The 20,796-nt window shown below is 43.0% G+C and overlaps 1 protein-coding gene across 1 annotated transcript in view; it reads left to right on the forward strand.

Annotated features, from left to right (window-relative positions):
* LOC117498918 (cilia- and flagella-associated protein 47-like) overlaps window positions 1-20,796 on the forward strand; it is a 39,333-nt gene that overhangs the window by 6,525 nt on the left and 12,012 nt on the right. Inside the window, exons 18-52 of the mRNA XM_034151092.1 lie at window positions 171-293; window positions 384-515; window positions 775-852; window positions 1,858-2,005; window positions 2,113-2,192; window positions 4,175-4,373; window positions 4,475-4,560; window positions 4,693-4,909; window positions 5,148-5,373; window positions 7,338-7,455; window positions 8,345-8,451; window positions 8,671-8,909; window positions 9,020-9,040; window positions 9,071-9,239; window positions 9,336-9,407; window positions 9,656-9,793; window positions 9,966-10,047; window positions 10,166-10,261; window positions 10,375-10,561; window positions 10,738-10,864; window positions 11,170-11,275; window positions 11,845-11,979; window positions 12,404-12,516; window positions 12,627-12,777; window positions 13,411-13,499; window positions 13,833-13,919; window positions 15,375-15,439; window positions 15,590-15,726; window positions 15,853-15,958; window positions 16,298-16,524; window positions 16,575-16,713; window positions 17,606-17,733; window positions 17,847-17,912; window positions 18,357-18,500; window positions 20,578-20,751. Coding sequence (XP_034006983.1) covers window positions 171-293; window positions 384-515; window positions 775-852; window positions 1,858-2,005; window positions 2,113-2,192; window positions 4,175-4,373; window positions 4,475-4,560; window positions 4,693-4,909; window positions 5,148-5,373; window positions 7,338-7,455; window positions 8,345-8,451; window positions 8,671-8,909; window positions 9,020-9,040; window positions 9,071-9,239; window positions 9,336-9,407; window positions 9,656-9,793; window positions 9,966-10,047; window positions 10,166-10,261; window positions 10,375-10,561; window positions 10,738-10,864; window positions 11,170-11,275; window positions 11,845-11,979; window positions 12,404-12,516; window positions 12,627-12,777; window positions 13,411-13,499; window positions 13,833-13,919; window positions 15,375-15,439; window positions 15,590-15,726; window positions 15,853-15,958; window positions 16,298-16,524; window positions 16,575-16,713; window positions 17,606-17,733; window positions 17,847-17,912; window positions 18,357-18,500; window positions 20,578-20,751 — 4,512 coding nt within the window. The remainder of the gene's footprint in view (window positions 1-170; window positions 294-383; window positions 516-774; window positions 853-1,857; window positions 2,006-2,112; window positions 2,193-4,174; window positions 4,374-4,474; window positions 4,561-4,692; window positions 4,910-5,147; window positions 5,374-7,337; window positions 7,456-8,344; window positions 8,452-8,670; window positions 8,910-9,019; window positions 9,041-9,070; window positions 9,240-9,335; window positions 9,408-9,655; window positions 9,794-9,965; window positions 10,048-10,165; window positions 10,262-10,374; window positions 10,562-10,737; window positions 10,865-11,169; window positions 11,276-11,844; window positions 11,980-12,403; window positions 12,517-12,626; window positions 12,778-13,410; window positions 13,500-13,832; window positions 13,920-15,374; window positions 15,440-15,589; window positions 15,727-15,852; window positions 15,959-16,297; window positions 16,525-16,574; window positions 16,714-17,605; window positions 17,734-17,846; window positions 17,913-18,356; window positions 18,501-20,577; window positions 20,752-20,796) is intronic.

Below are 20,796 nucleotides of genomic sequence, written 5' to 3' on the forward strand. Positions count from 1 at the left end.
ATGTGCTCTGAGGGCTTTCACATTTTTTAAATGTGGGTAAGTGACTAGAGTAATTAGAGATGCATACTGTAGGTTAAGGGTGAATGGGAGATCAACACTATGGATTGAATGTTACAGAAAAATGGATATAACACAGAGATAATTTTCCTTTCTCCAATCTGTCCTATAAGGTTGGGTCCACAAGTGTCCAGCTGGCAGAGGAACAGGTCTTTTTTGCAAATGTGCCTCTTAACATGCCTTCTATAAGAAGTGCAGTCTTACACAACAGTGGAAAAAACCATGCCTACTTCCAGGTGCCCTCCAAAACACAATCAGATATTTGTTTTTGCACAGATACTTCCCGAACAAGAAAAATAGGCTCTCTGTCTGATTGTCTGTGGCAGGTGCTAGATGTGGGCCCTCTGCCAGGCTTGGAGCTGAGTCCATCTGAGGGCGTGGTCCCATGTGGGGGGCAGGCTGTGCTCAAGATCCATCTCAACCCCGACTCTGTCATCAGGTTTGACACCAGGGTGAAGGTGAGAGAGATTGAAAGAATGGGAAGGCTCTTTATTTTCATGTCCTGATGACATTTCCTGTGTATGTAGAGTAGAATTGATGTACACAACTGTGTGTGTGTGTGTGTGTGTGTGTGTGTGTGTGTGTGTGTGTGTGTGTGTGTGTGTGTGTGTGGTGTGTGTGTGTGTGTGTGTGTGTGTGTGTGTGTGTGTGTGTGTGTGTGTGTGTGTGTGTGTGTGTGTGTGTGTGTGTGTGTGTGTGTGTGTGTGTGTGTTACAGATAGCTCTGAGGAACATGAAGTCCATTGAGCTCAGAGTGGGTGGATACGTAGAGACTCCAATTGTAGACATTAGTGTGGTAAGTTTCTGTGTGTGTGTGTGTATGCTTTCTCTGCTAATACAATTAATGGTAAAATCAGCTATCCCGATATGTCTCAGATATGAGACAAATATATATAGTTGCCTTACGACTTGGAACTGAATCACAGTTCCTGACTTATATATGTTTTGGGGTCCAAATAATTAAAAACTGACTGATCAATGTGCCAGTGCCCTTGAGTTCAAGGAGTGTCAGTGTCTTACCAGAGATTGTTATAATCAAGAGGTTTTTTGCCTCTTGCACCACGCTGTGTGTCTTTGTGCATTTAGCTGTAAATACCATCTTCATGTAGGTCACCACTAAACTGTTTTCGGGCTGCCATAGAATTATTTATTTATATACTCCTTTTTGAAGCCATGTTGCAGGTTAGTGTGTCTGTGTAGTCCTTTGATGATTTTCCAGTTTTCCGACTTATAAAAGAGTATTTTCAAGACCTTTTTAATCTCTGTTTGTTTCCCAATGTTCCTTAAACCATGTTTGTATTTACACAAAACCGCACGAGATCTTTATCAAATGATCTACATAAATACAAGATGAGATAATAATATAATAAACAGAGAATAATATAGATGTATAGAAAATGAGAGGAAATGAGAAGAAAGGATACTTTAAAATAACTGAAAGGTAATGTATTCTTCAGGATATATATTGTACACTTCTATTTGTGTGGTGTGTGTGTGTGTGTGTGTGTGTGTGTGTGTGTGTGTGTGTGTGTGTGTGGTGTGTGTGTGTGTGTGTGTGTGTGTGTGGTGTGTGTGTGTGTGTGTTGTTGTGTGTGTGTGTGTGTGTGGGTGTGTGTGTGTGTGTGTGTGTGTGTGTGTGTGTGTGTGTGTGTGAAAACAGTAGGGGTTGCACCTGGAAGGATATGAACTGAAGGATAATCTGCTTTTGGACAGCTCCTGTCATTGAAAGCTGAAATGATCCTTTCCCTTTCGATTTAAGTTGCTGTTGACCTTATTTCTTTCATTTTGTATCCGTTTACAGTCGCATTTCCACTTTTACGGGGTCTATGCTGGTTCTCAGCGATCAATACCGTTCACTCTCGCAAACCAATCATCAGCCTCAGCCCAGGTTACCTTTGACCTGGCGGAATACACTGACTTCTCTGTGAGATTCCCCCAGCCCTCAGCAAGTACGTAGTTACATAAACAATGCCGCATTTAGGAAGACAAATGTTTTTGTGTAAATTAGAGTTTTGGCCTTTGTTTTGTGATTGTTTTTGTGCATTTATAGGTGCAGAGAAAGAGCCAGGTGTGAGTGTTGTGGAGCTCCATGGCAACCAGACAGTGGACTGTTCCCTTGTCTTCTCCCCAACCCAGGTAACCTTTTGACCAATCTCCAGTACATAAAGCACCAAGCTCAAATGCAGCATTTAACTTCCATGAATTGATTGTTCTCTAAACCCTTCTTATGAACAGAGACACTGCCATCATAGCTTAATGACTATAGAGTGCCACAGTGACGCGTCCTAAAACCCGGAAGTAAACTCCTTCCGGTTCCTTCGACAAAAAGCAATGCAATTTCTCCATAGGATTTTGGAAAATAGCTGGAAATAAGGTTTGTGGTTGACACACATTTAAGAGACGGATCACGTTTTGTCTACCCTAATTTATCATTTTCGAATCATAAATCTAGTCGCCAGAAGTAAAATGCTAACGTTATGCTATAAACCAGCGGTTTTCAAAGTGTGAGGCGCGCCTCCCCTGGGGGGCGCCAGAGAGCTTCAGGGGAGGCGCAGCGTGAGAAAAAAATAAAGAGAAACAATGAAATCTAGCTCGTTAACTTCAGCTAACTTTATGCGAGCGGCAACATGGATCGATTTTTTAGTGAAGTTACCTAAAGTGAGAGAGGAGACAGCGTCTGGCCACCCCAGTTGGCAGCTTTGTTTTGAAATAAAAGTTGTGGCTCATCGGACATTTATCAGAGAAAATCCCTGATGTCCGAGTGCAAGTGAATGCAGCACAAGACGCGAGCCTTGTAACCCTGGCGCGAGCGAGGAAATGTGATTGGCGGCGATTTCATTTGAACGGGCGGCAGAAAACGAGAAGCATTCGGACCCAAGTACACGGAAGGAATAAGGTATTTGCGGTCTACAATGACAGAGAAGAGACTGTCAAGTTTGGCTGTGCTCAGCATTGAATCAAAACGCACTAAAGCTTTGGATGTTAATACGTTTGTGAGGCGTTTTGCTGAACAAGATGGTAATCGCCGCATTCAACTTGATGCTCTGCTCACGGATGACTCGAGCATTAAAAACTGTTAAGATGATGACCTTACGTGTGTACATATATTTTTTTCTTTGTGGGGGTCTGCCCTGAGAAAGTCAAATAAGATGGTGTGTAAAACTACACTGCCCAGACAAAAATAAGTAACCACTTTGATTTAACTAGGCCAGTAGGTAAGGGCATTCCACTGGATAATAATACCCCTGCATTATAGCAACAACAATAATAATAATAATAATAGCAATAATAATTGGGAGGGGGGGCGCGGCTGTTCTTATATTCTCTGAGGGGAGGCTCACCTTCCCACACTTTGAAAACCCCTGCTATAAACTAACTACAGCAGGGTCGCTGCTTCAACGTCACGCCAATTCAAGATCCATATTCAAAACTACAGATTCAAAATTGTACAAGTTGAAGGTTTTTTTTTAACAGTTTGCAGGAGGCAGGTACTTGCTTTCAAGCAGAACACAGGGAAAAACAAACTTAGCGGTAGTGTTTACGTGTTCGGCGCAATGACGTACAACGGCCTCGACAACTTCTGTAGTCCTAATCAGCCACTTGTTAACAACCATCGTTTTTCAGACACGTAAACTCTTCAGAAATCACCAGTGGGGTCACTGCTGATGTATTTAATGTCGTAGAACAAAACGTGATCCGTCTCTTCAATGTGTCTCAACCACAGACCTTATTTCCAGCTATTTTCCAACATCCTATGGAGAAATTGCATTGCTTTTTGTCGAAGGAACCGGAAGTGGTAAAATGCTAACTTGCTTCAGGGTTTTAGGACGCGTCACTGTGGCACTCTATTACTGAGTTGTTTAGGTCTGCTGTTGTTGATGCTGCTGGTTTAATGTTCTGCACAGAGCCCTTGATTCAAGTTGGCATAATTGAAATGGAGTGGAACTTGTGCTCCAGAAAATATGACAGGCATAACAACCATAACTAATGGGGGCAGGGCTAAGCGAACGATCAATTACTGATCTTGCTATCGCTCATCTCATAGCTTCAAATATATTTTTTGTACAAGTTAAATATTGAAGAAGAGGTCGACAGTGAAGGAAAATGTATTCCTGCAGGCAGCAGGCTATGACTTTGACCTGCCGTTGATGGTCAACGGGGTGAGATGGCCCACTGCTTCGCTATCTCCTCTCCCCACTCCATCCTCCTCATCCACCTCCTCCTCACTGTCAGATGGCAGCAGGAAGCATGTCGTCAAACCCCTTCCCCAGTCTGTTAGCATGGCGACACAACGGTCACTGCGCATACAGGCCACAGGTGGGGTCATAAGAAGCAAGTATACTGTCAAATAGTATGTGAACAAGACAACTGTCTCACATGACACTAGTTTCATGTAGCGTAATGTTTTTCTATTCTAGTACTGTGCGCACCACTGGAAATGTCACCCTCCAGCCTAGAGTTCCAAGTGGACCCCCTGGCTACACAGTTTGATGCTAACACTAAGGTATGAACATGGATCTATCTGCAGTTTATCACTTTTTTTTTACCTCATTCTATTCCCTTGTTCCATCTATAGCTTTTCCTGAACCTTTTTACTGAATCCCCAAATTCTCACCACTCCTCTCTCACTCCGCAGACTGTGGAGCTGAAAGCAGTGTGTGAAGAGAGTGTGTTTTGGCGCAGGTGTGTCGGGAAACATGTGAATTGGTGGTTTGACTGCGGAACAAAAGCATTACCAACAGAGCAAAGAAGAGATGGGGAGCTGTGTTTGGTGTGTCCATCATCAGGCAGTCTGGGGCCCGGTCAGTCCATCTGCTTGACGGTCAGCATCCACCCTGAGGCCATCACAACAGGTGAGAAATGATTGTATACACACCCACACACACATTATGATGGATTACTCTCTCACTGCATCCCCTCTCTGTCTCTCAGACACAGTCATGTCATTGTACATGCTTTACTTTTTCAACATAAACCCAGAACATAGCCATTAAGACTATATCTGAATCCTCATATGTGTGCTTGGTGCATTATTATAAACTCACCTTAAGTCAGCACGGTTTGACCTGTGTGTTCTTATTTCTCTCCTAGGGTCTGGCAGAGTGACCAAACTGTCCCTCCCTCTTTACCTGGAAGAGGAGGGAGGGGAGGGGATGAGAGGAGAGATGGGACATCAATCGCACAGAGAGCTGTCCATCACTATTACCCTCCAGCTTCCTTGTATACAAATCCAGCCCCCTCAAATCCTCCTCACACCAGTACCCGTGGAAAGCAATGCAACTGCCACACTCACCCTGCTGGCCTCAGGATATCCTAGGTTGTTTTACACACACACACACACACACACACACACACACACACACACACACACACACACACACACACACACAGGCCCAATTGTGTTCCAGTAACTGTTACATTTGATGAATGCCTCTCTTTTCATTATACGGGTCATGGCAGCTGTTTGTAATCACAATTATAGTCTTTTTTTTTTTTGGGCAAACTGAGCAATAACATTTATAGATTGTGATTACATTCATCCAGCTTGTGGCGATTTAATAGCTGTGTTCATCCATTGGAGCTAAATTAATCCAGAGGAAAAACAGCCACACATAAACTGACTTTATTATTGACATCAGTGGTATTTTTATCAATCAGGCCAGGACTTATTAAGTGGCAGGACTGCACTCGTGTTGCATTCTGCTTACATTGTAAGCCAACTACCTAATGCTCATCCCTCTGTGAATTACATTGTTCAGATTTCAGCCTGGACAGCTATGTGGTTACACTGTTACACTTCAGCCAGCATTTTTCTGACCCAGATCCCTGTGCCTGAAATGGGAACATAGTACATCGTTAGCTTATAATATTGCAGTGTTGTAGTCAAGTCACCAATTCACGAGTCCAAGTCACTCTCGAGTCACCACTCTTCGAGTCCGAGTCCAAGTCCGAGTCACCAAGGGAGAGTCGTAGTCGAGTCCGAGTCCAAGTCCGAGTCACCCAAGGAGTGTCCGAGTCGAGTCCGAGTCCGAGTCATCATTACCTGTGTTCGAGTCCGAGTCCAAGTCCGAGTCGCCCAAGGAGTGTCCGAGTCGAGTCCGAGTCCGAGTCATCATTACCTGTGTTCGAGTCCGAGTCCAAGTCCGAGTCACCTAAGAAGAGTCCAAGTCAAGTCCGAGTCACAAGTCTTCATGTATTAATCTTCGTGGATATATGTGTTGAAATGTAGCTGCTCCTCTACATTGCTTTTATCCTGTCCTGTTATACTAATCTGTCTATTGAACTGCTGTGAAGCCAGTTTGGCTACAATTCTTGTAATAGGTGCTATACAAATATAAAGCTTATTACTAATATTAATATTATTATTATTATTATATATAAATAAACTATGTTTAAAATGAGTTACCTTTTAGAGAAGTGATTATATTTGTATGCCAATATTTTCCTATGGTAAAGTTTTCGTTTTGCACTTTTATTTTGATAGTAATAAGATCGGGACTCTTATTTTGAAGGAACTTTTACCGGTTAAATCGGTTTACTGATGAAGATTTAGCCCCAGAAAGCACATGGCTACTTAGCATGCAAAATGACTCATTCTGCATGTTAAGTAGCCATGTGCTTTCGTGTTATCGGCTGAATCTTTATTTATTGATTAGATCACGTTACTCTGATGATAGTGTTCAAGACAGCCTATATGTCTTAACTGGATGTTTAGAGTAATGTGTTACGGAGCCTTCTCTTCAATATTGTTTCCACATAGAGCATTTTGCGCTGCTCTTTTCCAATGTGGAAGCAGAATGTGTGAAAGCATACAGCAAGATGCGGGGTGTGTCTCTAGACATCTTTAGACTGGAATAGCGGGGCCCAGTACGTGAACTCGCCTCGCAGCTGGTGCACACGCCAGGATAGAGGACATCAGACTCCATAGAAAACTTGCTCGAGTCCGAGTCCAAGTCGGAGCGTCAATGTACAAGTCGAGTCCGAGTCATCGTGGGGGGGGAAAATTCACGAGTCCGAGTCCAAGTCAGCGTACGCGATAATTCACGAGTCCGAGTCCGAGTCCAAGTCATCGTGTGCGAGAATTCACGAGTCCAAGTCCGAGTCGCGTCAATCAGTGCGCGAGTCCGAGTCGAGTCACGAGTCCCGAAAATCGGCACTCGAGTCCGACTCGAGTCCGAGTCCAGGACTCGAGTACTCCATCTCTGTAATATTGCAAATTGAATTGTATCTGTTTGTGATGTTCTTTTCTTCTACATATCCATTGTCTGCCCACCTTTGAAGTGGAACCATGGTATCAGCTGAAGTCGATGAGGTTGTACTGGAGGATGGGACAAAGATAAAGCCTGTTTCGGTCATCTTTCCAGAGGGTAGCAACATCCCTGCACAAAAACATGATCAGGTACAGTGCTGTGTTTCGAGTTATTGAAAAATGTCATAGGAAAAAGTCATGTTGTTTCTTGCCTCAGTGCAGTGTTTTGTGTCTTAAAGAGGATTTGATGGTATCAGAGATGTTTCTTACCCACCAAGAAGAAATTATCTGGTGGGATATCACACACAACTGCAGCAAAAATAAGTGAATGCAACTCATTCTTTGAAGGTATTCTTTCGTGGACAGGCAAATTACTACTCTAAATGTAAATGGAAACACTCTCAAAGTTGTTATCTTAAGACTGTAATTACATAAGCCCTACTGAGCATATAAGATGTGTAATACATTTATCATGGTGTTCGGCCACACGCCCCGCGGTCCACTTAAAATCCTGCACGATGAGTTTCTGTCGGTTGATTCCCCTCCAGATAAAAACGTGTGAGATTACGTTAGCCAATTCCGTGAGCGTTTGCACCGTGCAAACTCACTCGCCTCTCTTTCTGCTTCCAAAGCAGTTATGAAGCGTAACTATGACTGTGCCTCTGTCCATAGGCACTTCGAAATAGGCGATAAAGTCCTCACACTATTGCCCATCCCTGGCTCTGCTCTTTCTGCCAAATTCCTCGGTCCGTACGAGATTCACGATTGTCTCAGCGACACGGATTATGTAATCTGTACTCCGGAAAGACGGCGTAAAACGCGCGTATGTCATGTCAACATGTTGAATTCGGCATTTATCTGCACTTTTATTTCACACATTGTGTTCTTACTTCATTCTGCTCTTCACACACTGTCCTAAAACATTTAAGATTTTGTAACAGCTTGAGCAAAACCTAATTTTGTCCATCAAGATCTGTCTGAATTCCACCCTCACTTCCCACTTTGTCTACAACCATAGAGGCAGCTTGTCGGCATTCAGAACCAGGAGGCCAACATGACCCCTCTGACCTGCACTGTGTCCTTCTGCTCCTCAACCCCTCTGTCCGTCTGCACAACCATCACCTTCACTGACCACCTCCACAACAGGTAACTGATTATTCTTAAACACCAACCCTTAGATTCTGTTTTCCTTTTCTCTTTTCTCCTTTTGCCTACAAGTTTCCTTTCTCCTTCTCACAACCCATCCTCAAAAAAGGTACAATCCCTTTCTTATTTGTCCTTTCTACTCCCCTGCACTTGGAGGGACTCAACGCATTGTTGCAAAACCTTTCACTTCATTATTTTTCTTTTTGTTTCTGCTGCCAGGTTCAAGGTTAAGCTGTTTGCTATCGCTGACAACTGTGTGTTGACAGTCTGGCCCTACATGGCTCTGCACCGCTCTGAGCAACAGATAGTTCTCAAGACTGGTACCAAGCATGAGACCACAGCTGTTGAGGCGATCCTTCAGCGCTATCACACACCAAGTCCTGCCTCTGATCCGACTTCATCATCCTCCTCCTCATCCTTTGATCACAACAGCTCAACAAACAAGAAAACAACCTCAGGTGAGCATATTAAATGTACTACATAATTATGTTATATTTGTAATAGTTTGTGTATGTCTAAGCTGGAGTGTTTTTTATTCAGAATACTGTGTGTGTACTTTCCTGGACAGATTCCTTTCCCAACAGTGACAGTGTGAGCGGCCAGACCAGCAGGAATACAGACATTTCTCCTAGCACCCCAATCAAGCTCGACACCCCAGAATTCCCTGCTGCCGACTCTGAGGAAGGGCTATATTACCAGAATGTATTATTGGCTGTGGAGAGGTGGTTTAGCCTGTTTGGATGGCCGAGTGGACCAAACCCTATCTCTGTGCCACACACGCTCAGAAGGTATACCCGAGAGTTTCCCAATTGTTTTGCATGGGAATCTGTTTTTACTTTCACTTTTATGTTTAATTACAATGAATGCCTTGCTTCTCCCCACAGAGTTGTGTCAAAAATCCAAATGAATCCTTCCACTGGACGGACTTATCGAGTCAGTCAAAATAAAGACTCCAGGTGTGTATATGAGATAAAAAGGTGTAGTTAGGTGCCCTAAAAAGTCTCAAATGTGCTCATCCATGACCCATAAATGGAAATGGGCATTCTACTCCGGTTCGCAGTCATTTTATTTATTCAAAGAGTCGATATGGGTCAACGAAAATTGTAGATGATACTGGATTTGGAGTTTGAATGCAATGTTGCATCAGCTGGCATTGATCTGGCTCTAGACACAAGGCTCATAACTATTGTATTGTTGTGTCCAGGTCTGTCGTGGGCATGCTTCATCACCTGACTGGCAAACAGATCCCTGGTATTCCTCGGTGTCAGATGTTTTCCAGTGATATAGACCAGTGCACCCATCAGCTGCTGCAACAGCATGAAGCTATGCTCACTTTTCTCAGGTAGGCCTTACACACAGAAACCATGCTGCTGTGCTGCTGACTTGGCTCCCAATTTAGTTATGATTCATGGAATGTCTCATGTTGCTGATTGCAGCTTGCATTTTCATTTACATTTTGGACATGTTTTGGGGCTACTGTCAATGTTTAATGTTCATTCTAATTCTGTGTACAGGGTGCAGGGAGCCAGCCTTTGTCACATCAGACCAGAGTACCTGCTAGACGTGCAGGAGTTCAAACACTGGTGCTCCCTGCAGGTACAGATTCACACATTTCAGAAAATAAGTAGACATAAAACCAATTGTTTATGGATGCTTCTTTGCCAACAATAAAACAACATATTTAAAGCTCCATGCATATGTATTTTTCTCTCAGTCAAATGAGGAAGATCATGGTTTAGACTACAGCAGTGTGGACTACGAGTCTCTGAGCAAACGATCATGGACTGACGTGTTGCTGCAAATATACAAGGTGAAAAACTTTTTTCGGACTCCCATCTTGCCAGAAGATGTTTTTTATAACTATGTTCTTGTTAATCACTTCATGTTTTTTTTCCCTCTTTTCAATATTCCTCTGCATCTCAGGTTCTTGTGTTGTGTCGTGTGTCAGAGAGGGGTTCAAACTCATATCTGAACCCTGAGGACATAGATGGAATCCTCCCTGTGAGCTCACCGCCTCTGGCCAGTAACATCTATTCACCCTATGAGCTCCAGCTGCTCTATTGGCTCAACATACATTACAAGAGCATGAGGAAGACCGTGTGGGGAACAGGTGAGACCCAGACCATGTACAGTTAAAAGGGTTTATTTGTCCCTTGCTCGTGCACAATTTAGCCAATAATACCCTCCTCTTAGGTTTGAACTCAAATCAAATCAAAGTCTTTACTTTTGAATGCCTTTATATAATTACTGATTAATGGGTCATCTCTGCATTGTGATGGTTTGCAGGTGGTGTCCCATCAGCACGCTGGATAGTGAATTTTGACCTGGACTTGACAGATGGACTGGTGCTAGCCGCTCTGCTTGCGGCCTACTGCCCGTTTCTGGTCAGTGTGTGGGCACGCGTCTGTTCATTGTAGTGTGTGTGAGTCAATGAGGGATGAGTGGTTATGTCTTTAAATGACTCTGTGATCAATGTGACGGGGACGCAATGGGGAGGGGGGTGCAATTCACTCTATTTTAGTGGTTGTGTTTTACCTTCAATTTGAAACTGTCTGTCAAAACAATAAGTCAAAATAGAGAACTATATGCAACCTAATTATGTTTACAAGAAACTAAGTGACGTAGAAAAAATAGATCACAATGTAAAAGTCACAGATAAACCTTAGCATTAGTTTTTTTATTGTCTCCTCCCTGCTGTGTTCCTGATTAGATCTCCAGCCTTCGGAGGATGTACACCACAACCGACAGCCTGGAACATATCCTTCACAACAACATCATAGTAGTCCAGGCTTTAACAGCACTCTCTCTCAACCTAGATGTTCAGGTAAATACCAGATGTGACCAGAGGGGTGCTTCTAACATAAACCAGGCCTATTTTAAGAAAAAAGGTATCTTAATCAGTCTGATCTCAGTTTAAATGAAAAAGTAGCCTGGTCCATGCTCCATCTCAGGTAAACCAGTGTTAGAAACAGTCAGCCTTCCTTTATACCTCATCCCAAGTATAGACAGGGTATCCTTTCAGTATATTAAAGATATTTAAAGGCAGATCGTATCGTATCAATGTCATAGGCTTGGTTTTATGGAAACACTTCTTTACACATACCAGAGTTAATCTGTGTGTTAAGATCAATGTACTTCACTGCATAGGAATTGACTTAAATCAATGCCTTTAAATACTGGTGGACATATTTAGTACAGATTATATCATCCACATTGTAAATCCAAGCAAATTTGACAGAGAAATATTAGCTAATTACTGTATTAATTGCCCTATTTATGACTTATTTAGCATTCCTGATGTTCAATATATCACAATGATTAGGTCAGAGATTAGGAAGCACTTCCTTTGTGTTTGTGTGTCCCTATATCTGAGTGTGTGTGTAATGTGTTCAGCCCACAGATTTGTCAGACCCTAATCCAGTGCAGATGTTAATCCTGTGTGTTCACCTGTATGAGAGGCTGCCTCAGTACCTGCCACTGCAGACCATCACTCTTTCAGGAGGCCTGCACAGCACTTTCAGCAAACAGGTAACTTACACACACATACACAATACTGATTTGGATCTAAGAAGGCAGCTAAACAAAAATTGAACTGCATGCCTTGTAAATCAAACAAATGAGCACGGTGAAGCTGAAAATGGCTCGGATAATAAGCTCCCAGACAGATAACGACACACAGACACACATTAACAGGATTATAGACACACACATACATTTAATGAGATTATAGACACACACACTAACAGGATTACAAACATAGACAAATATACATTTGGGTAATGATCCGCATTGTCAAGTTAAGCCACATTACAAGCCTAACAAAAGTAGATGTCAGTTTGTCTGTACTAAGGAAGATTTATTTGTCGTTTTGTTTTCTGGCAGGGCCATTTGTTTGCTGGGGATGTGCTTGTGTGTACCAAAAGCTGTTTCTCTGTGTGTTTTTGGGCTGCAGGTGCGTCTCAAAAGCCCATCATCTGAGCCAATCAAATACCAGGTCTACATTTTAGGAGCGGATGCCCATCTCTTCTCCCTCCCTAATGGATCTTCTGTCACCATTCCTCCAAAGTATGTTTTTTATCTAGAAAATAAAAACCACTGCTTCTCACAGTCCTAATTTTACAGTATCTTACATCAATTCAGAAAATGATCAGGTATGTGTTGCGGCCATTTTACAGGGCTAGCACTGAACTGGCCGTGCAGTTCAGCTGCTCCGTCTTTCAGCCGATGGAGGCCGTCCTCCTGCTCATCTCTAGCTCTCCTTCTGGCCTGAGCAGCACCACCCTCGCCTTCAATCTGAAGACCCACGTCAGCCATATCACACCCACAGTAAGTATCATTTTACATTTACGCTTACTTCACTACTGCCATAGTTGTCTTCAAGGCTCACATTCTGATTTGTCATTCAGTTGGCTGGACCAAAAGGATATACATGTTTGCCTCTTTTACATTCTTTGTTTTGTAAAATGAAACACCACGTTGTTCAGAGTGTGTGAAGAAGATTTAGTAGATTAAGAAACTGTAGAAAGTTGGGATTTTTCCACCATCAGAATTTCTTCATGGCCAAAAATGCTGTTTTTTCCTAGTTCAGGTTTTGTTTATCTTTTGTCTGTCAATAAAGTACCTATCTATTTATTTATCTATCTATCTATTCTATCTATCTATTCTATCTATCTATCTATCTATCTATCTATCTATCTATCTATCTATCTATCTATCTATCTATCTATCTATCTATCTGTCTGTCTGTCTGTCTGTCTGTCTGTCTGTCTGTCTATCCGTCTACCTACCTACCTACCTACCTACCTACCTACCTACCTACCTACCTATCCACCTACCTACCTATCTATCCACGTACCGATCTACCTACCTTTCTACCTACCTACCATGCCAGTAGTTTGTAATACAGTGTGTTTTTGAGGGCAGTTACAGAGATGCTGCTTCTGTACTGTCTCTCACTAGAACACTGTGAAGTGCAAGTCTCCATGCTACCAGCAGAAAGTGATCCAAGTGCCCATAAATAACCCTTTCAAAAAAGAAGCTACGTTCAGGTAGGTGTCGTGTGTCCACGCCCACATGAAAGACGGAATCAAAAAGGTCCACATTATGCATAGACTCGATTTATGACTTTATATGCTAACATTTTTAAGGGTCTGTGCACCCAAAGCTAAAAGAAAACCTAGTAGAATCCAGGTGTCATGTTTTATTTAGCCAAGTTTAAGATACTATGATTACATTTGTGTTTTGCATTGCTTACTACACTAAACAATTCATTAAAAACATCAGCAATGTGACTCCAGAGAGAGTCTTGGTATAGTGTGTTTGTCTGTTTGTGTTTTATTGCTATATTGAAGCCTGATTTCTTTATGTGTTTGTGTGTTTAGGGTGGGGCTGGTGGAGTCTCTATTCAACCCTGTGGAGCCTGAAAAGAAAAAAAACAGCCCTGTTCAAAAAGCATCCTCTAATACCAAGTAACACACACCATTTTCACAAACCTAATACACACAATCTAAGACTGGTATACTGTATAGACACATAGTACACACACAGTTAAAGAAAAAGTTTGACACCTTTCATCTTTCTTGCTGAGAGTTGGATAAGAAGATCTATGAGACTGTCATGTGTTCAGAATCAGAAATCCTTTATTCGTCCCACAGCAGGGACATTTACAGCGTTACAACAGCAAAGACACAGTGCAGATGAAACATGAAAAACCAAAAACCAGCAGCCTGGTAGATTACCTTAGCATAAAGACTTAGAAAGAAACAGTAGCCTGGCTCTGTGTAAAGGTGTCCTTGTTCTTGGTAAGAAATCAAATATGTATAATTCCTAAATTGTCAAAGTATTCCGAAGCCCAAGTGTACAAAACAGAAAGCACTCTGAAGTAAGTGTGGGAGAAACTTCTGAAGCAATTGGAGTCAGGACTCAGAGAGACACGATGGAGAGCTGGAGCTTTGATGGCAAACACTGACGGTTTATTTGGAGCTTCGGCCGGTTTGTTTGGTCACAAGACATATCACGGGCCACGGTTTGACCACACGGTTGAGATGCCACAATCAATTCTGAAGAACTCTACCCCAGACCCTTGTATTTAGCTAGTTCAGAGAGAATAATCAACATTGTGCATAACAAGATAGAAGCATAACACCTCTATCAGCTGACGCCAACAGGCAGGAACAGGGAGACAAAACACTGAGAGCACAGCAGCCAAGGTTACAGGTGCGTGTGCTCAGTCAGGACAGTATGAACTGATACACTGGGTGAAAGTTATGGGCCTTGGAAAATATTTCCCCAACAGTAAGTACATCAAATTAAACATATTAAGCTACTGTAGCCACAATACTATACAGATTTTTGCAATCCTAAATTCACCTGTTTCTGTTTTTGTTTGAGATAAATATGGAGACATTGCTAAACGTTTTTTTAAGAATGAAGATCAAATTAATGGTTGATAATGTCTAAATACAAGCGAAGACAGAGAATTCAGTCTGATAAACCGTTATGCATTCAGTGTCTTAAGCAGTCTCTTGCTACTTTTTGAAAGCTCAATAACACATAAAATCATTTACGCACAGTGGTTTTACAGTAGCTTATCAAAATTGCTTATTTAGCAAAAAGACAGGGTGATTCTCCTGCTGCTCAGGGCTTCAGAAGCTAGATAAAGGTAGAGAGAGGTACAGTATGAGGTTACTCCTCAGAAGAGTACCGACTTGTCATTAAGGAAAGCTGGTTAGTATGCATCTCTCCCCACCTGAGACATCTTCAAAGCATCAAACATGCCACTTCCTCCTCCTAATCAGGAGTCGACTATGAGGATTTGAAGTAGAACTGAGTTCATCTCTGGTGCAGCTGTATCAGGTTGTGTAGTCTGATATTCATACACTGTGAATGATTATGACTTTCTTCCCTCCCCTGCCGTCTTTCAGTATAAAGAAGATGACTTCAGACAAGAGCTGTGGGGATGAGATGGAAGGGAAGGGTTCAGACTTCAGTTAGTACACCACACATCCACACATGTTACTCACTGTTTGTGTGTGTGTGTGTGTGTGTGTGTGTGTGTGTGTGTGTGTGTGTGTGTGTGTCTACAACTTTATTCGTGTCTGTTTGGTGGTGGTCCATTTTAGTTTGTATGTGTGCACAGATGGTGAATGCAGTGAGTTCCTGAGTGCAGTGAGGAGTGTTTGTCTGAAGCCAGGCCAAGCTGACACTCTGAACATCCACTACCTGCCCTTCTTCCCGGGCACCAAGTACTGCTCCGTGCTGCTGGGTTGCCCACAGGTGAGTGTCCGTGTTGTGTGTGTCTATCCCTTGAAAATATTTGTAATACATATTTTGGCCTATAACTTCAACTATGAACACTGAAGCTTGTAAATGGACAATTTACAGTGCATATTTACCTTCTAGGTGGGAGATATGGTGTACATGGTGAAGGCCACAGCAGAGTTGCCTCTTCCCTCCCCTCTTACCGCTAGGCCCAGTGCTAACATAGTCTCCATCCCCAGCAACTCCGGTAGGAAACCCGTCTCCATAATATATATATATAAAATACTTTAGACCATTATGGCACAATCAGAGGTAAACTATATAATATTAACTGTAGCTGCTTTTCCATTAACACTTATAAACATTACCCACCTACTAACCTACACTGATATCAAATAGATGATCATTAGTCATTTGAATTCATGTATCATTTACAGAATTGTTCCTTTTCCTCAGACAACATATTATGATATTGAAGTGGCACTGTTAGTAATATAATCACTTAAGCTGTATCACCTCAATATGAAGTAGTGTGTGCATTGTTATTAGCTGATCCAATAACTTCACTGTTTTGTTCCACCAACAGACCCAGCTGTGTTAGTATCAGTACTCAGCCTACACTGCAAAGTGGGCCAGGTGTGTGAGGAGTTGCTGCGTGTGCCTCTGATCAATATGGCCCGGGAGCAAGCTCTGGCTCTCAGGGGTCAGCGCAGCATGGGCGCTGATGAATACAGGAGGCGCATGATTACACACACTCTGCATAGCAGCACCGTGAAGGCAACCACTGCTGTACGTAAGCTCTCCAAACAAATGGTGGATTCCCTGTTGTCCATATTTTACTTTCTGTCCCTCTTGTCTCTTAGGCCCAACTCTTCAGAGGTGTCCAAGGTGAAGAAGTGGAATACAGCGTGGAGGTTTCTTTGCCACAGAAATTTGCTTTACCCAGTACCATTACAGTACCTGTAAGAGAAGAAACCAGAACCCCATGGGAGAATCCTGCAGGTACACACACATACAGAATGTATTGTTGTGTGAATGATACGTGAGTAGATGTCATGGAATGCATGAGAAAGAGACATCCTGAGGCAGTGGCGTAGCCAGGAATTATTGTGTGGGTGGGCCTGGAGAAATGTAGGTGGGCCAGGGGGAGACTTATTAAGCGTGGGGTCTGAGCTGAAACTTCATTAATGATTTTATTTCTTTTTTAATGTACTAATTAAACATAAGCATAAGCATAAGCTAGCAGTGAAAACAAAAACATAGGCACGGCGGCCTCAGAATGTGTGTAAAATTGACATCCACCTGACTGGCTCGTCGGCCACAGGTTGTTCATCCTTGACAGTCGCACAGTGGGCACACACTGAGAGTGTTTTCATATTCAGCAAATGTGTACACGCTTCACTGCAGACCTCAAGAAGAAATAAGACTTTCATTCACTCACGGCAAAACTTACTTTACTTACTAATTTACTCACGGTAAAAAAATGCACTCCCTATTCCATTGTCATGAAGGTGGAATCTAACAATATCCAGAATATGTTTTATTGGATCCAAGCTAGAAACATGTTTATTTCTGCTGTAAAGTTGGGCATTTTAACATTGGGGTCTGTGGGAATTGCTCCTTTCTGCATCCATCCCCTGTTGGCCACTTGATGAACTGCAGTTTGTGGCACTTCCTTCTGGGCTTCCCGGCTCTGCCCCAGAGTTTGCCGCTTGTCAGGAACGTCAAAATCGCTATAACGCGCTGATTGGCTATGGGTGGGCCAGACGTGCATGTGGGTGGACCCGGGCCCACCCATAGCTACGCCACTGTCCTGAGGTGAAAAGGTTTATACTACACCTTTAATTATCAACATCCTTCCCTTCATAAATCTCCTTTTCTGTGAGGTCATTAGATTGTGGCTGTGTAGACATCCCAGTACGTTTCCAGGCGGACTGCGTGGGACAGTTTACCTGTCAGGTAATCCTGAGGTCCTGGTGTGATACCAGGGTCTATGTGCTTGAGGCACAGGTTACTTCACAGGTAAATATCAGCTGATATCGACCCTAGTTAACCTGTACATTGTATATTAAGTAAAAGGTTATTGGTTTTTGTGGTTTATGGATAATGTTAATACAACTCATCTGTGACCACAGGGAGGATCCGTCCACATGGACTTCAGTTCACCTGCTCACCGTTCAGTCACACAAGACATACCACTGGTGAGGAGAAAGAGACAATGCATTTATCAGATCCTGTGTTTAAGGAGGCAATGATAAGTACAGAACACTTGTTATTTTTCATGTGTAAATTCAGTTTTCAGCCTTTCAAATATAGCGATTTAGCCTAGATAGTGTTCTGCTTATTAAGCATTATCCTAAAAGCCATTGATTATTATGAATCATTTTAGAGGAATCTTCCAAAATGACAATCTGATTGCTTGAAAATGAGTGGAAGTCATAGACAGCAACCAAACAACATGTGTGAAATGTTTAACTATATATTTGTACATTTTATAGCTGGACTAAAACTATCATATTCAAAGTTTTAGGTCAGAAAAATAGAAAATGATTTAATGACAGCTTTGTAAAATAGCTTTTAACATGTTTTAAAATGTTTAAAAATTGTATGTTTGAGTCAAATAATCATGCCTATGTTTCTCGCAGCACAATGAGACCCACCAAGACTGGAGAATGCAGGCAGAGGTGTATGGAGGAGGATTTTCTGGCCCAAAGGTTTTGAATGTGCCAGCAGGGACCAGAGCCTGCTACCCCCTCACCTTTCACCCTTCTGCACGATGCACTGTCACGGTAATGCCTTTCTTTGTAATGGTTTCAATGCTTCTTTTTGTCTTTGTGTGTTTTGATTTGTCACAATCTTATTTAACACACACTTTCTGATTAAGACTGGAGCCACACGAGAACGGTAACGCAAACGAACCGAATTCGATATCAAAAAAGTCTTCCGTCACCAGAAACGTGTCCGTTCACACGAAACCGCTTGAAAGCGCTGGAGACGCTGTAGTACATATGCCGGGCCTGTAAGTGGCGCTGTACTTCTGCCACAAAATACACCGAAAACTGCAAAGAAGACTTCCCGCGCATGGTTGCCCTTCTGTTTATTGTCCGCTGTGGACGCTCTGGCTCTTTTTCTCCCTCCCCGAGGCAAGCGTGTGCTCCTGCTGTAAATCTCTCCGGTAGTACACCAGCAGATAAAAACACCCACCTCTCCGCCTCTTCCAAGGGACGAGGGAACCGTGCGGCAGAGTTTCCGTTCTTTGTTATTTATTGAGCTTTAAAACAAATTGATAACGACTCTATATAATAATATAAGAATAATAAATGGAGCCTCTCTTTTCCTCCCCCTCTTCTGACTGCCCAGCAGCTGATCTCTGAGCAGGAGAGGTGGGGATAGGCGGGGCTATTGCTTCAACGTTATCAGGAAATGATCGTATAGGCGTAGACACAGAGCCGTTTGCCCCCCAGAGCGTTTAGTCCGCAGATCTACCCACCTTGGGACCCGTTATCGTTATCGTCTTCTGCGTTTCCATGTGGTCCGTGAGCGCCCCCTAGTGGTCCGTGAGTATATTGGTAACATTTCACATTTGAAATAAATAAATACATTTAAGTTTTCCGCACTCTCGCGGGAATATCTCCGCAATGGAGCGAGCTTAAGTTTCACTTTCAATTGCATAATATAGCCCAGCGCAACACCTTCATCACACATGTTGCCACTTGTTTGTACAACTTTCAGGCGATTTGTAATCTGTTCTAGAAAAACAATGTGATTTTGGATATATGTGGAGTTAGGTGGTCCGCGAGTGTTTTTTTATTGGTTAAGTGGTCCTTGGTATGAAAAGGTTTGAGAAACACTGGTCTATATGCAGGGCTGCACATAACTGGTGCGCATGCGCACCCCCCGCCAAAAAAGAGCACCGGATCATTTGAAAAAAGGCGCATTTGCGCACCGAGAGAGAGAGGAGAGATAGAAAAGAGAGAGAGAGAGATATTTGTGACTTGCATAAGAACTGGTAAGATAGCAGGGTTTCCCACACATAGACTTTACTTGGGCGGGCCGCCCAGGTATATTAACGGCCGCCGAAGTATAATTCGCGAGCCATTTAGGTTTAATTTTTTTAATCCGTCCGCGAGCACCACGGCATCTGCGATCCCTCGCACTACCCCTCACTATCGCGTGAAGGGTCTGCTTTATGCGCTCCGCACAGTAACCCTGCTGCGAGGCTTAATGAGCGTGCTCACTAGCGCACCTCCCCCCCCCCCCCGTTCATAAAGTCAAGTACCCCTCAAAAGGTCCGGTTTATTTCATTTTAAGGATGCGCACCAAGCAACATCTCCAGGTGCTCCTTTGAGAACCAGGGCAAAAAAGTTATGTGCACCCCTGTCTATATGATAGAGAACTGCAGCGGATACGACCGTTACCGCTCTCGTGTGGCTGCAGCCTTACATTGAAATCTTTACAGTGTGGTAGCTATGAGTTCGAATGTATTCAGGATCAATCAAGCATCAATGCTTAGGTGACGAGCCCACTTTCAAATCCCTTGTCACCATTGCTCATCCACCTAACCCTTCTATTTGGCCTTTGTTCTTGTTAGCCCGTTCCGCTCCATGCTCTCAGGGAACAGTCAGCTTGAGTGCAAGAATTATCCTCTATACCTCAAACAGCAGCCTGTGTGGCTGTTAGGATGATATCTGGAGATGTAAGCTTCCTCTGGGGCCAACATCATCTTTCAGGGCTTTCTGAGAATGTGACAGATATTTCTTTAACTGTAACTGAGCTTTCTCTTTTAAAAAATAGTTTTACGAGTGAGACGTGTGAAATGTGTTCTTAATCCAAATTACTGCTTGGACTTCATCCCTACTCACACAGGGCAAGCTGTCCTTACATAATGACCATGACGGTACTGAGCACGTGTTCACCCTGGGAGGAGTGGGAGAACACCCCCTGCCTGTGGACCATGTGCTACTACAGTGCTCAGCAGGTCAAACTACACACACAGTGATGAATGTCCCCAACTACAGCCAGAACAAACTCACTCTCAAGGTACAAGCACACATGCAAAAACATACACACTAACTGCTACTTGCT

Source organism: Trematomus bernacchii, unplaced genomic scaffold (genome assembly GCF_902827165.1).
Source record: "Trematomus bernacchii unplaced genomic scaffold, fTreBer1.1, whole genome shotgun sequence".
Classification (NCBI taxonomy): domain Eukaryota; kingdom Metazoa; phylum Chordata; class Actinopteri; order Perciformes; family Nototheniidae; genus Trematomus; species Trematomus bernacchii.